The sequence below is a fragment of the Syngnathus floridae genome, chromosome 4 (assembly GCF_059516105.1).
Source record: "Syngnathus floridae isolate MCC-2025c chromosome 4, RoL_Sflo_1.0, whole genome shotgun sequence".
Taxonomy (NCBI): domain Eukaryota; kingdom Metazoa; phylum Chordata; class Actinopteri; order Syngnathiformes; family Syngnathidae; genus Syngnathus; species Syngnathus floridae.
Window position 1 is genome coordinate 11187791 of NC_142416.1, and position 13540 is coordinate 11201330.

General features: G+C 39.3%; 2 protein-coding genes across 2 annotated transcripts; one reads left to right on the plus strand and one right to left on the minus strand.

The window, feature by feature from the left end:
* The first annotated feature begins 272 nt into the window (after window positions 1–272).
* Window positions 273–5348, plus strand: LOC148399069 (germ cell-specific gene 1-like protein). Its single transcript, XM_088373417.1, has 5 exons — window positions 273–851; window positions 2692–2739; window positions 3501–3653; window positions 3938–4049; window positions 4651–5348. Exons 1-5 carry the CDS (start codon window positions 563–565, stop codon window positions 4943–4945), a joined length of 897 nt encoding a protein of 298 aa, XP_088229543.1. The 5' UTR covers window positions 273–562; the 3' UTR covers window positions 4946–5348.
* A 17-nt stretch (window positions 5349–5365) lies between these two features.
* Window positions 5366–13516, minus strand: tmc5 (transmembrane channel like 5). The gene is made up of 21 exons (XM_088374534.1): window positions 13303–13516; window positions 12647–12778; window positions 11944–12143; window positions 11779–11856; window positions 11203–11316; window positions 10976–11078; window positions 10756–10831; window positions 10393–10653; window positions 9950–10092; window positions 9714–9858; window positions 8763–8915; window positions 8382–8548; window positions 7920–7995; window positions 7751–7848; window positions 7579–7674; window positions 7378–7453; window positions 6930–7063; window positions 6632–6805; window positions 6483–6561; window positions 6313–6405; window positions 5366–6239 (listed from the first exon to the last, which is right to left on the minus strand). The coding sequence occupies exons 2-21, from the start codon at window positions 12715–12717 to the stop codon at window positions 5730–5732; spliced, it is 2847 nt and encodes a 948-aa protein (XP_088230660.1). The 5' UTR covers window positions 12718–12778; window positions 13303–13516; the 3' UTR covers window positions 5366–5729.
* Window positions 13517–13540: the final 24 nt, after the last annotated feature.

The following is a 13540-nucleotide window of genomic DNA, read 5'->3' on the forward strand; positions in this document are numbered from 1 at the left end:
GATGGATGGATGGATGGATGGATGGATGGATGGATGGATGGATGGATGGATTATTATAGCATCAAGTCAACGAGGGGCACCGGCTTTTACAGTCCTGTTGCATTATATTTTACTGTGAAAAATTAATAATGCAGACTGAGAAAATCAAATAACGACACGATCCTATCTGCTACAAAATTACTCTTGAAGTGCGCACATGCGGGCGCGCACTTACGCGCAACACTGAAATGAACTTTTAGTGTGCTAAGTTTACTATGACGCTTGATGACGTCACATCAAAAAGGGAGGGCAGACATCGTCATGACGCAAACGCGTGCGGGTGATAAGAAAATCCCACACTGGATGCAAGCAGCAGTCAAATCCTTTGACAACGTGACTTCCTATCAGATACTTTTTGGCCAGCGAGCGTCAAATAGAGGCGCCAGAGTGACTCTTGGCGGCGGGGATGCAGCGTGTTTTAAATGGATACTTTTGGAAGCAGTGGAACGTTTGCGCCCTTACTATTTGATGCATATTCTTTTTCACTTGTACCCATGAAGTGGCAGCTACCTCCTCCTAGACAATGAAGACAACTCGCAGATGCAGGACTCTTCTGTCGGTGAGCTTGAACTTCTTTGCCTTGCTCTTCGCCATCACGGCTTTCATCACCACTTACTGGTGCGTGGGGACGCAAAGGGTGCCCAAGCCCAAGTGCAGCAAACTGCGGACCCACCAGTGCATCGATTACGGCGTCAATGAGACCGACCCCAACAAGGTGGTCTACAGCTGGGAGACTGGGGACGATCGCTTTCTCTTCCGACAATTCCACACTGGAATCTGGTTCTCGTGTGAGGAGAACATCCACGATGAAAGTAAGATCATCAGGTGTGTGCGCGTGTGTGCCAAAGTTCTGGGGACTTGCTTTGGTAGGGGCCTGCCCACCCAAAACATAAACTTTCAATCACCATATCTATTAAACCATTGTTATCAGAGGTGGCAAAAAATACAAACTATATAATATAATATAAAATAGTATAATATAATATACTTATATGTAGAAATTAAAGTCATGTAAAAATTTAAAATAAAGTCCAGACTAACAAATATAAGTGATTATTCCCGTAGTTTTCTATAATTATAGTATAATTTCCCTGAAGGCCTATATACATTTATTTAATTATTAGTTCAGTGATTAGCATGCAATAGTGTAGGTCTGTCAGTCTGTCACTGATGCACTTTAGCTGGGAGACTTTTTTTTTTGCTGGGATTTTATCCCCCGTTTTAGTGGTAAAAATATTAAATGTTCAAAGTTTTTGAAGAATATTTTGGTTTTGCTATAAAAAAAAAATAAAAAATCCCACCACCACCCCCTGCAAAGCATTACAATGGGAGTCAGTTATCAATTTTCAATATTTAGACACTGGACACAACGGTAGGCACAGTGGAAGTTTAAACACTAATGAGCTGTTTTAGAAATGGCACCTTTGACACTGTCAGACAAGTATTCTTATATTTATTAACACTGTAGTTCAGTTTTCCTAACTGTAATTGAGCAGAGGCACCCATTTTTGAAAATATCTCACAACAAACCAACAGACAAAAGTCACAAGAAATTTCAATAGTCAATTGTGTGGATTTCGTTTTCGTTTACTCAAAATTTTACAGTGTGATATTTGGGCCTTGAACATAATATTTCGAAAGTATTATGTTGTATGAATGGCAACCGGTGGATGTCAATTAATATATGTCACAATTTTGTGAAATAGGTTGATTTCATGCAGCACCCCATAATGACCTCTTAAGGTTAAGGATGCTAGTTGAGAATCACTGCTATATTTTTTTTCTGTCTTATTGTTAAAGTGGTGTAGATTGCAACTGAGAGTTATTGTTATTTTTTGTATTAATTCTCATTTCTCATCTCTGCAAGTGTATTGTAGTTATTTCAGTTACGTAGTTTTTATGTTGAATATGTAAGTTTTGTATTTAATAACTAAAGGATACACAGACAACATCAGCAAATTTTTCCACTATAAAATTCAAAATTATTTCCATTAAGGGTGACAGCACTGGAATGAAACACTTGGAATGAAGACATCACATTCACTATGCTTCCTCAACTATTTGTCACACAAGGAGTATGACAAATAGTTGAAAGGGCATTTAGAGGTCAAGTTCTTAAAGAACAAGAGGGAAGATGAGTGTGAAGATAATGTAGGCATTCAGAGGTCATGGCAAACAAGGTCAAAGCTGCTTTCTGGCCAAATTACTTCTAAATCTGGAATAACAAGTGGAGTCCATTATTTCGTTTTGGTTGAAAACCATCTGTAACAGTTTAGACCTATGCTGGACTTTGTGTCGTTCAGCAACGAAAACAACACATTAATTGAAATTATTCCTGAGGGCATCGCCCGGACATGTCTATCTCATCAAGTGAGTGTACGATGAAGGGGGAGCTGAGACAGCTTGAGTTAATAAGGATTATGTAACAGCGGCCTTGATGAGTTTTTCCTCAAAACAGATGTTGCCAGCCGTCTACCTGATTAAAGTGTTCCTTTACGACAAATTATATTTAAAAGATGAGGCAATGGTTTTCTTCATTTTGTCTTGATTTATTTATGCAAAGTGTTTCTTTAATTACCTTTTAATATTGTTTCTTTTGTTTTAGAATTGGATAGTTAAAAAGTTAATTGTGTTATTCTTCATGGTCCCTAGGTGAGAGATGTCGCAGCTTCATTGATTTGGCTCCTCCATCAGAAAAAGGTGAGTTTTTTTTAATCATGTATTTTGAAATATTACATGGTAAAGTGTTTTAGTTCATTGGTCCCTAAAATGATAACTTTCTTACCTGTGGGCGGGATTTTTTTCTTTCCCTTTTTTTCTTGAATTTTCAAATTGTTTCAATTGAGTGGTTGCAGCAACCATGTTTAATTTCTATGAATATTTATCTGCAGTCTATTTTAATGGAAGGCAAATGATGATCTAATTTTGAGTCACTGACAGACTGACTAAAATAGGACAAAAATTAACTGTAGGCTAGGCTTCATTTGAGATGTCTGAGACAAAAGTGAGTCTGTACTTGTTAAGCATCAAGTAAATGTCTCTGTTACGCTTGAGGCACATCATGTCCTTTATTCCTGATGAATGCAATTCCCCCTTTCCAATATTCTGTTTGCTGTTTTGTGAAGAAGAAAAAAACAAGGATAAAACAATGAAGCATTGTGCATGTGGATCAATCTCAAGAAATGTCTGGATTCTAGTTGTCAGTGTGATTAAATCAACAAAACACAGCAGTTGTCAATAATGCTACATTTCATTTTTCTTAACTTAATTTGAAACCTTGGTTAAATGATATAAGTTCAGTACAATACAATATTTAAATATTCAAATAGAAAATACAATCATTACAAACCTTGAATATGAGGTTTGAAAACAGGATTGTCATCCACGCTGCGACTCGCATGATTCTGATTGAGAAGATCAAATATGAGCATGTCCATTGTTGATTGTGTCTTGTTTGTCAGGGATGTTGTGGCTGTCGCTGGTATCGGAGATGCTGTACATAGTTCTGCTGTTGGTGGGCTTCAGCCTCATGTGTTTGGAGCTTGTCCATTCCAGCAACGTCATTGACGGACTTAAGCTCAATGCATTCGCTGCTGTCTTCACTGTGCTCTCAGGTTGTCACCGTGCATTTATATTTACTTTGGCAAGTCGCATCTATTTGCAACTGTTTATACACCAAATTTAACAATGTGAACAGTATAGTGTTGTTTTCTAATGTCTACAACTGCACAGCATCATAATGAGTGTTTTTTGCTCCACCAAAATCTGTGAACGTCAAAAAAACTCTACCTAAGGTTTAATTGTGGAACATTTTGACATAGCTGAGTTGTGTTCATGACTGAAGTTGTAAAAAGTTCAAAATTGTTGGCTGTTTCTAACCTTCTCCCTTTGTTTGCAGGTCTTTTGGGGATGGTGGCTCATGTGATGTACACACAGGTCTTCCAGGTCACTGTCAGTCTGGGACCTCCTGATTGGAGGCCTTATAACTGGGACTATGGCTGGTCTTTCTGGTATGACTATGCATATAAAAGTTTGTCTTTGGATTTTTTCTCTACAATAACAGACACCTTAAAATAAACTACAACACTGAGGGAATCTTAGAAACCCGTGCAGCCACTTCAAATAGCGTCTCTGCTCCACGCTCTCCTCTCCCCAGAATCACTGTCACATCAAATTAAAAAAAAAAAAAAAGCTCTCATGTTGTGCAAGATTAGGCTTTGGTGCCAAAGCCTTCATACATGCGTGATTGGGATTGCATAAGGGGATGATATTTCACGCCTTTACAATACGTGCAAAGTGTGAAAAATTCATCTGTGAGCCGAAACTATTCTTAACCTTTGAGGGGCATGAGACCAACCTAAGCAATCGGTACATGAGATGATGATTTGATTGTCTGATCTCATCCACGACCCGCTTTACTTAAGGAGAGAAGAGGGACTTAAAGGGATTGTCACTAATCTAGGCAAACAGACTGTGACAATATTGGGAGGAGAATAGCAAAATGCCATTTGGATTCTGAGCAGTCGCCACTTTTTCCCCAGAGGTTAAAACTGAATATGAGTTGCAGGACACTAACTCTCTTTGTGTGCGTGTGTGTGTGATCTAAATTAGTATGGCCTGGGCGTCCTTCACCTGCTGCATGGGAGCATCGGTCACCACACTCAACTCTTACACAAAGACTGTCATCGAGTTCAGGCACAAACGCAAGACCTTTGAGCAAAGCATTCGAGAGGAACACGCAAGAGAGGCTTTTGAATATTTCCAAGAGCCGTCCGTGCACTCCATTTCGAAGTCCATCGAGGTCTATTCCAGCCGGACCCCAAAGAGTGGCAGGAAAACACCCATACCGGCAGACTCGTTAGACCTGAGTGACATTCGGGCCTCATTGGGGGAGGAGCAGTGCTGAAATTCACATGACATCTTTATTTAAGGCTGCTTGGAGGATGGATGAGGCCTGGCGGTGTTCAAGGTGAGATAGGAACACCAACAAGCACTTCAAGCTAGACTTGTCGACACTGCCTTAATTGAATCTAGTCCCTGGAAGTGGGAGATGTTGAACAAACCAGCAGAGAACAAAAAATATTGTTTTGTAAAATGTACATGTTGAAGAAAGTTGTATCGTATAAAGTAATACAGAAAGAACAGAAAGTTGTGCAGTATAGTCCCATGTTTCCAGTGAAGGTTGCGGACGCTTTTAGCCTTACTGAACATGTTTCTTCCATTGTAAACAATCCATCAATGTAAATGGCCGTCTGTATCACGAGATTTACAATGATTTTCAGTTCATGATTAAAAATGCTTCCAGCTAATCTTGTGCCTAAAGACATAAAATTGCTGTTGTAAAGCTTGTGCATTCTAGTGCATATTTGGTATTTTTCTATAAGGTGCAATGTGAATCTGGTTGTCTTTGTCTTGCCTCAGATGGACATATTTCCACAAAACAAAATATATAGTATATATTTTTTTACAACCCCTTCATAAAACCCTGATGGGGGGGGGCTTCAGTAGATCAGGTAGAGGTAAATCAGGTGATTTATAAATCACACCACTGTATATATAGCATCATAACTTCACTCACAGTTTGTATAAATTCGTGTATAGATTTTGTCGAAAAAAATAATAATTTTCACGACATGTTCCGGGAACGACATCTTATTTGCATTTCAGTATTAAATACTGAAACCTTTACATTAGTAGCCGTCATCATACTCATTCTGGTCTTGTTGCCGAGCTATCATAGCTTGTATGAGAGCACTGGAACTAGCAGGAGGTCGACTAGGAGGGCGAGCAGGGTCCCAATGAAGACCCTCATTTCTTTCTGCTTTTTGTCTTGTTTGCATGACTTGTATCATTGCGTTGGACATGAAAGATGACGGGCCATCTATTTCTGGGGCGATATCTGCTTGATGTTTTTGTCTTGCCTGAATTACATCCGTGTAGCTGTCATGATGGTTTTCAGGAAACTCTGCTTTACTGTAGAATACATCTCTGTCATTATCCTCACCCCGGTACTTGTTGGGCATACCGAGTGTGAAGGACGACTGATGTAAGGGGTGACGCTCATCCACTTGATGATAATCAGTTTTTGGGAAGCGGCTCTCTTCTTGCTCAACTCGTTGGCGATTAAGTAAAGCTGGCACCGTCGCATTCGAGAGGGACTGACCACCTGTCGAACTGTCATCTAAGCGCCGATTGGGGTGCTGAAATGCAAAAACTCACAGATACAGTATTTGAAGAAAGTGAAGTTAGCATATGATCATGTATGGAATGTACCTGCTTTGGATTCTTCTGTTTGTGTTTCTTATTTGGATGAGATTTCTGGAGGTTCTGTAGTTTCTCCAACAAAAAGGACTTGTCTTTCCCCTCCTGGTTAGGGTTAGGGTTTAGTTTCACCCAAAAAGGTGCCCAAATAACACACTCATGAACATTTAACACACACTCACATTTGCGATTTGCTGTCTCAGTTGACCAATAAGGTGCTTGCGGCCCTGAGAGACTTGCCAGAAGATATATATGACGATTCTGACGAGAACGGCACAGGAGTCAAGTACATTAGAAACACACACACATTGTGCAATTGTCATGCACTCACAAGATTATGAGCGTGGCGAGGAAATAAACAATTTCACTTTTGATGATATTTTCATAGATCCAGATGGCACCTTGAGAACCAGGGATGTCTTCCATACCATCAATCCAGATTCCAACCACACTAAAGGTATTATTTAGACCTCGAAAAGGACCACACTGCTGAGACGGAGTCAGTCTGAAATGAAATGAAAGGAACTGATTTTAGAAAAAATCATTTTCACTTGTCAAAAATGTGGACTCATTTTCCATTAGATCGCCACATTTAAGTATTTTAAGGGTCTGCTGTAAATGGACCATACCGCCATGCAGTGTATCCAACCACTGACAGGGCCCCCACAAAGAAGGGGAAGAAGAGGAGAGCGATGAAGATGGTTTGCATCTGAGCTGCCCTGCCTGTCCGCCGTGGAGGCTGACAGTTGTGAGTCAGGCTGACCTGGGGACAAACACATGCTGAATATTGTACATATCATAATACCATCAATTTCCTTTTCACGCTGTAATGGAAAACATGAGGGACCTTCATTTTCAGAGGTTTGAATAGCGTCATCTCAAAGGGCATTCACAATGTGCATAAAAGATTCAGCAATGCCGCAGTCAACCAGGGTCCAATTACTGAGTTCATTTATTGTGCGCTATTGACCTCACAACAAAATAGGAGAACACGCTTTGCACATGCAATAAGATGAGACAAAGGAAAGAAACACCGTCTAGAAAAACATGAGGGGGAGATTCTGTATATATATTTACCTTTTTTATAAAAAATAAGATGAAAAACTTGACAATCTGAATGGCAGGCAACAGTGGCGAGAAGTAGATTCCGATCCTGCAAGGTGAAGAACAGCAATAATAGGCGCTTTATAAATCTTAATATAAAAATCTTAATAAAAGAATGCTGCATTATTTACACATTGTTTTAAGCTATGAATTAATTCAAATAAAGTGTTTTACCAGACTAGAGTCTGTGCATAGATGAGTTCAAGGACATTTCTGGCAACGTCAAACTCTGGAACTCCAAGACGTGGTAGGAATGTTCTTCCTATGCAACTGCAACAGATAACAGAACTAAACAAAAGTTCCATTTGAGGTGAAATTGAAACATTTCTAAGACTGCATTACTAACTTGCTGAGAAACTCTCCAAAGAAGGATCCCAACATGAGGAAGAAAAAGTCAAAGATGACCAAGCGGTACAATGCCTGCCCGACCATGGACTCCCAACACTGTGGGAAAATTATCACAAAGTTAAGAGAAGATGTGCAATTAATGCTTAAAAGTTTTATGCTCAACATACCGAAAACTTCTGAGCCACCACATTCATCCAGTAGTAGCATAAAACACCCAGAATAAACATCTTGAGTAAAACATTCCTGGAAGAACAAAGACAATTGCATATGTGTACAGAAATCAGTAGAGGACATGTCAAAACATATCATGCCTTGATTCTAGAGCAGTGAAAATCTACCCTACCCTTTTCTCAATTCTTATTTTGCCTAGATTCTCGCATTGATGTTTAATATAAACACAGCGTATAATGTACTGTTAGCATGATCCCGAAGTGGAAAAAGTACTTGGCTTCCTTTTGAAAACATCAATTACCTGTGGCTAATCACATTTTTGGGAAAGCTGAGTTCAATTTCACTGGTGTAAAAATAATATATCCAAACGGATGGATCAATATAACAATACAAGGTAAGATGACAATTATTCTAATTTGAACATAGAACGGTGCAAAGCAGAAAGGCTGCTCTCAAACCTGAGCAACAGACTGTAGATCTGTCTGCGTTGACTGGAATATTGCTCAAACTTATTGAAGAAAGAGTAGAAAAGTGGGACTATCAGGTTCATCAAGGAGACCACAAAGGGGACAAGGAGAGTTTCTGCCTCTTGAAGCAGCGACCAGTTTGCAGCATCTGTCATGTTCTGCAAAAGCACATAAGTAGTCATCTAACAATATGTCATTAACAGAAATCCTTTGCATTATATTTTGTTTATTATTATTATTATTTTATTTGCCAGGAACCAATGTGCAACCTCCTGATTAACAAATGGACAGAAAAAAAATGTCACCTTCCATTAACCACACTTTACGGAGTGCTATTTTAGTTTTAGTCACCCTATCATTTGACTTAAGTACCTGCTCTTCATACTGGCAGAGAAAATAGATACTGGCGGCACAGCCAACAGCCAGACTGGTGGAGAGAAGCCATGAGCCAAGATGAATCCCAACGTGCTTGAGCTTTTCATTGAGGGTTAACAGATCTCTTTGGGCCTTCTCTGACAATGACTCCTGGAAGGATACGAGAGGTGAACATGAGGCCAAAAGACATTGAGACACGGACTGATTCGATTAAGTAGCAAAAGTGAGAAGGTACATTTTAAATAAAGAGAATGTCAGTTGGCACCATTATAACACAGGACCACAAAATCACGAAAGACAGCAACACTTTAAAAAATGATGACATCATCGCTATCACAAGTAACAGACATCAACACCATACGCAGCAAGAAGAAGGAATTAAGGAATTAATTGAAAGGAGTCCCACAATAAGGCTTACATTTTGACTTCCTAATTCCAAAGGCATAAGTTGTGCATATTCCAAATCCAGCCAGACAATTTTCATCCTTGTTTTGTCAGACTACTTAACAGTAACTCCCATGAGTTCATAGATGGGTTTAATTATCAGTGTTGTTCTCAGGATGTTTTGTTTGCACATTTTCTTTTTTCCTCTGGAAATCTGCGTCTGGTAATCCGCATTTTATCACATTAACGGAATATATTGTATTACATACTGGATGTGAATGTGTAGTATATGAAGGATGGATGTCTGGATGGATGGATGGATGGATGGATGGATGGATGGATGGATGGATGGATGGATGGATGGATGGATGGATGGATGGATGGATGGATGGATGGATGGATGGATGGATGGATGGATGGATGGATGGATGGACATGCAGACAGATGGTTGGGTTGATTGATCAAATTTCCCAGATTGATTCAAGAAACATCCCAGTTAGTTCATTTGTATGGTAAATACACCATATGTTCTCATATTGAGACTGTTTATGAAGCCACATTCACCTTCAGCTGTACTCTCAGGTTGTTCTTGCGCTGTCTCACTGCTTTCTCATTAGTGATGTTAAAATCCCAGCTGCACAAAAGCTGCCATGCACTGTTGGAAACTTGATCGGCAAGCATGTAGTTTGTTTTGAAAGAATTGGCCATACTGTCGGAGAAAAAAAGAAACATTTATGAGGTATGTACTATGTTCTGTAAACACTCAAATGTTTGAAATACGCTATGCAAACTAGACTCACCTTGTGATTAGCGCAATGCCGCACAACACCATGTAAATGGCAATTGTGAAAAAGTAGGCCAGTTGGATGTTGTATTCTACCAGCTCCACGAAGGTTTCATTGCTGTACCCACCGTAGTACATGAGAGTGGAATTGAAGTAACCCTGGTGGAGTTCAAACACATGAACAGTCCTTACATGATCGCAATGCAAATTATTTCAATATTAATCACCTTTTAGTTACCGTATTTTCCGGACTATAAGGCGCACCTGACTATAAGGCGCACTGTCGGCTTTTGAGAAAATTTGAGGTTTTTAGGTGCGCCTTATAGTCCGGAAAATACGGTAGTTGATGATTAAAATCAGTGTTAATGAACAATACATTATAATCTGGTTTGAAATAAAGTTGCTCCCATTGTGTGACAAATACGACGGTGCTCTGACTGAATACAAGCAAACACTTACAGCTCCAGTTAGAATCTCCAGTCCTCTGAAGCTGACATTTGGAGGGAAGTTGGGGGAGATATCATAAACCAGTAGCGGGATGGTGATGAAGCCAAAGTTAACCAGGAAGGAGAATATGTTGAATATGAGCAACCACTTGAGAAATAGAAAGTAGGTGAGCACGCTGGTGCCGAATCTGCCCCCTATCTCTTTCATGATGCCTTGCCACAGTTCCAAGGTCTGCCTGGCTGACCTAATACTATAGCCGCACCTGCGAAAAAACTGCAAGAACATAAAGTGTATCACACATAAGGCGCTGCAAATAATCAAAAGGCAGACTTCAAGATGATAAGGGCTCGATGCAATCCAGAATTACGATCTCACCAGTGCTGCTCTCTCCGAACAGTCTGCACAACAAGTGAACCGACGAGACTTAGACTCAAATGCCAGCACTTCACTCCTGTGAAGGTCAATCAAAACATTATTTTGCATGACTCTGTTATTAGCTGGCTAATTAGTTTCTGTTTAGATCTTGGGTTACAAGGCAACCTGGTGAAGTACAATGTATTGAATTGTACATGGTGAATATGAGCCTGTTAGTCACCTTATATGTTTTTTCTCCTCAAAGCTCATCGGAAGGTCTCGTATGGCCTTGATTCTGTCTCGTGTTGACAAGTCAACAAGTTCTTTGACCAGACTCTTCTCCTCTATGACACAAGTTTTTGTAAATCATGAAATTACCATTTTAAAAGAATAGTCTGATGTATGTCACTGATCACTCCAAGGGGACCTGAACTATAAGTTCAACATCTAAATACCCCTGAGTCTTACCATTTTCCAACTCAGTCTTGATGGCCTCCTCTGTGAATGCCAGATGAGCAGGATCCTGGCTCGAAAACATGTTCATCCTTAATCCAACTCCCCTCCATCTCATAGTCATTGTGCCTGGAAGCAACATTTTAAAAAAGTAATACAATGCCTGCGGATAAAAATGAATGATGTAATGTAATGTTGCATTACTGCTAGGCTAAAACTACTTTCAAACGCCATTTTTGGTTTCGTTACATTCATCACATGGCATTCAAAGTGATATACTAAATCCTTAACCTGACTTCTCCAGCTTCCACAGGTATGTTTGTCAATTTATGCATGGCACAAGAAATGTTTAGCTTTCACTTTAATGTCTTTATTGTATATGTGTGTCATTTTATAATTATTTTTTATGATTCTTATCGTGTGAAGTATTTGTCACCTTGATCAGTGAAAAGCATCATATAAATAGTTGAATTACTTAACTATAGTGTGTTTGTGTGTGTGTGTCTGTATCTTTTGAGAGAATTACTCGTGAGGAGAAGCAGTTCATAAAATAGATGGATGGTCGTTGGCTTAATTTGGCTTAATCTTTACCTGATGATGCAGACGGAGGTCGGATAGGCGGCGAGTGATCATATTGAGAGTCATGCTCGATTTGGAATGGACTGTGGTCTGCATTACAATAAGTGAGTTGGTATAACATTCGATACAATTATACAATATAATATTGTGTGTTGTTAGCACTATAGCTTCACTTACTGAAGTCATGATGGAATACAGATCTTTGTGGGCGTCTTGACTGGAGTTCCATAGGAATACTTTCTGCTCCCCTCCAGCCCACCCAGGGCACTCTCACGACAGCATCACTGCTTTGACCAATCTCTGAGTCCTCTCTGTCCTTCCACCAGTCCCGTTCTTCCTGGACATATGGATTACTGCTCCGTGGTCTTCTGGAGGACCTGAATATGACACCGAATATGTTTATATTCAACAGGTTGTGCTATACAGTTCACAAGGCTTTAGCTAACAAGCCTCTAAAATACAAATAAATAGTTGAAAGCAAAAGAACAGTGTTGAGGTTGAACTTAGTACAGGAGATACGTAGTTCATTTCAAGGATGACAATTGAAATTAAAGTTCATGATGTGATGATTACTATCTGGAATCAGGTCACTTAGATAAAACCGCATTCAGGTTAAAAGGTTAAGTACGGCACAATAATCCACTTTCAGAAACATACTGTATTACATGTTGACAATTTCCCAGCGCCTAGAGAGCTTCAAGTTTTCAAAGAAAAGCGTTTTATTGAGCAAGGGTAAATTCCAACCTTTGAGCACACCCAGTATCATGTGTAAATATCACATCATCACGTTGCTGTCGTCGCAAATATTGGCGAACCTAAGTAAAATAGTGAATGTTGACAGAGACAATGGAGTGATACTGCATATTATAACACCACATACCTATCAATTTCCAAAGTTTCGCTGTCATGGTAGGCAGGATTGAAAAGTCCTCCGTTGCTGTAACTTGACATCAGGGTCTACAAACTGCTGATCCTTCCACCCAATGATAGAGTATTAAATTATTTTCCAGTGCTGTTCAAATATAAAGCAAACATTCAGAATATGATTAAAACATTGTATCCTGGGTTGTTTGTTTTTTAGGCTAAGACCATAAGTTAAGTTGTAAGTTTGAAGCGACGCTCACATTTTGCGAGATAAGTACGTATGTCATTTAATCTGCCTGCCCCATCCCCATTGACTCATCATTAATTTATAGAATAGGTTCACAATAAGGCAACTTAGTTTACCGTGAGAGATAATCAGGATCGCTATAGGATCTAATTTCCCTTAATATGTGTCAAAGTTATTATTTTCAAATTACTCATTTATCTTTGTTTATCTATAAATGCAAGGGATGTACATACTTTCCATTAGATGGCTGAAACCTGTGTATCCACCAGCTGCCATTAATACAAAAGAGTATTGATTTTGTTTTTGTATTATTAGTTTTTTTTTTAAATTAAAAACAAGAATGTAGTATACATAAGTCATAATTAGCAGGCTAAGGCTCAGACATGCATACATACACTGCATAACTATTTATAAGACCGGCTTACTTGTTGTTTGGAAATGTAAATAAATCCGTTAGAGGTGAAGCCTGATTTGGAAGAAAAAATAAAATAAAACAAAAGAGCTAGGATTCCATACTAATCGGACTAAAAGACAAAAGAGACTTGAGATTCCCGTAACAAGTTGATAACCATCACAAAAGGTGAGTAACCAGGAAGTGTGTGTGGTGGTCATAAGGGTAAAAGTCCACTGCCTGGGAATAGACCAGGTGGGTCTCAGGTGAAC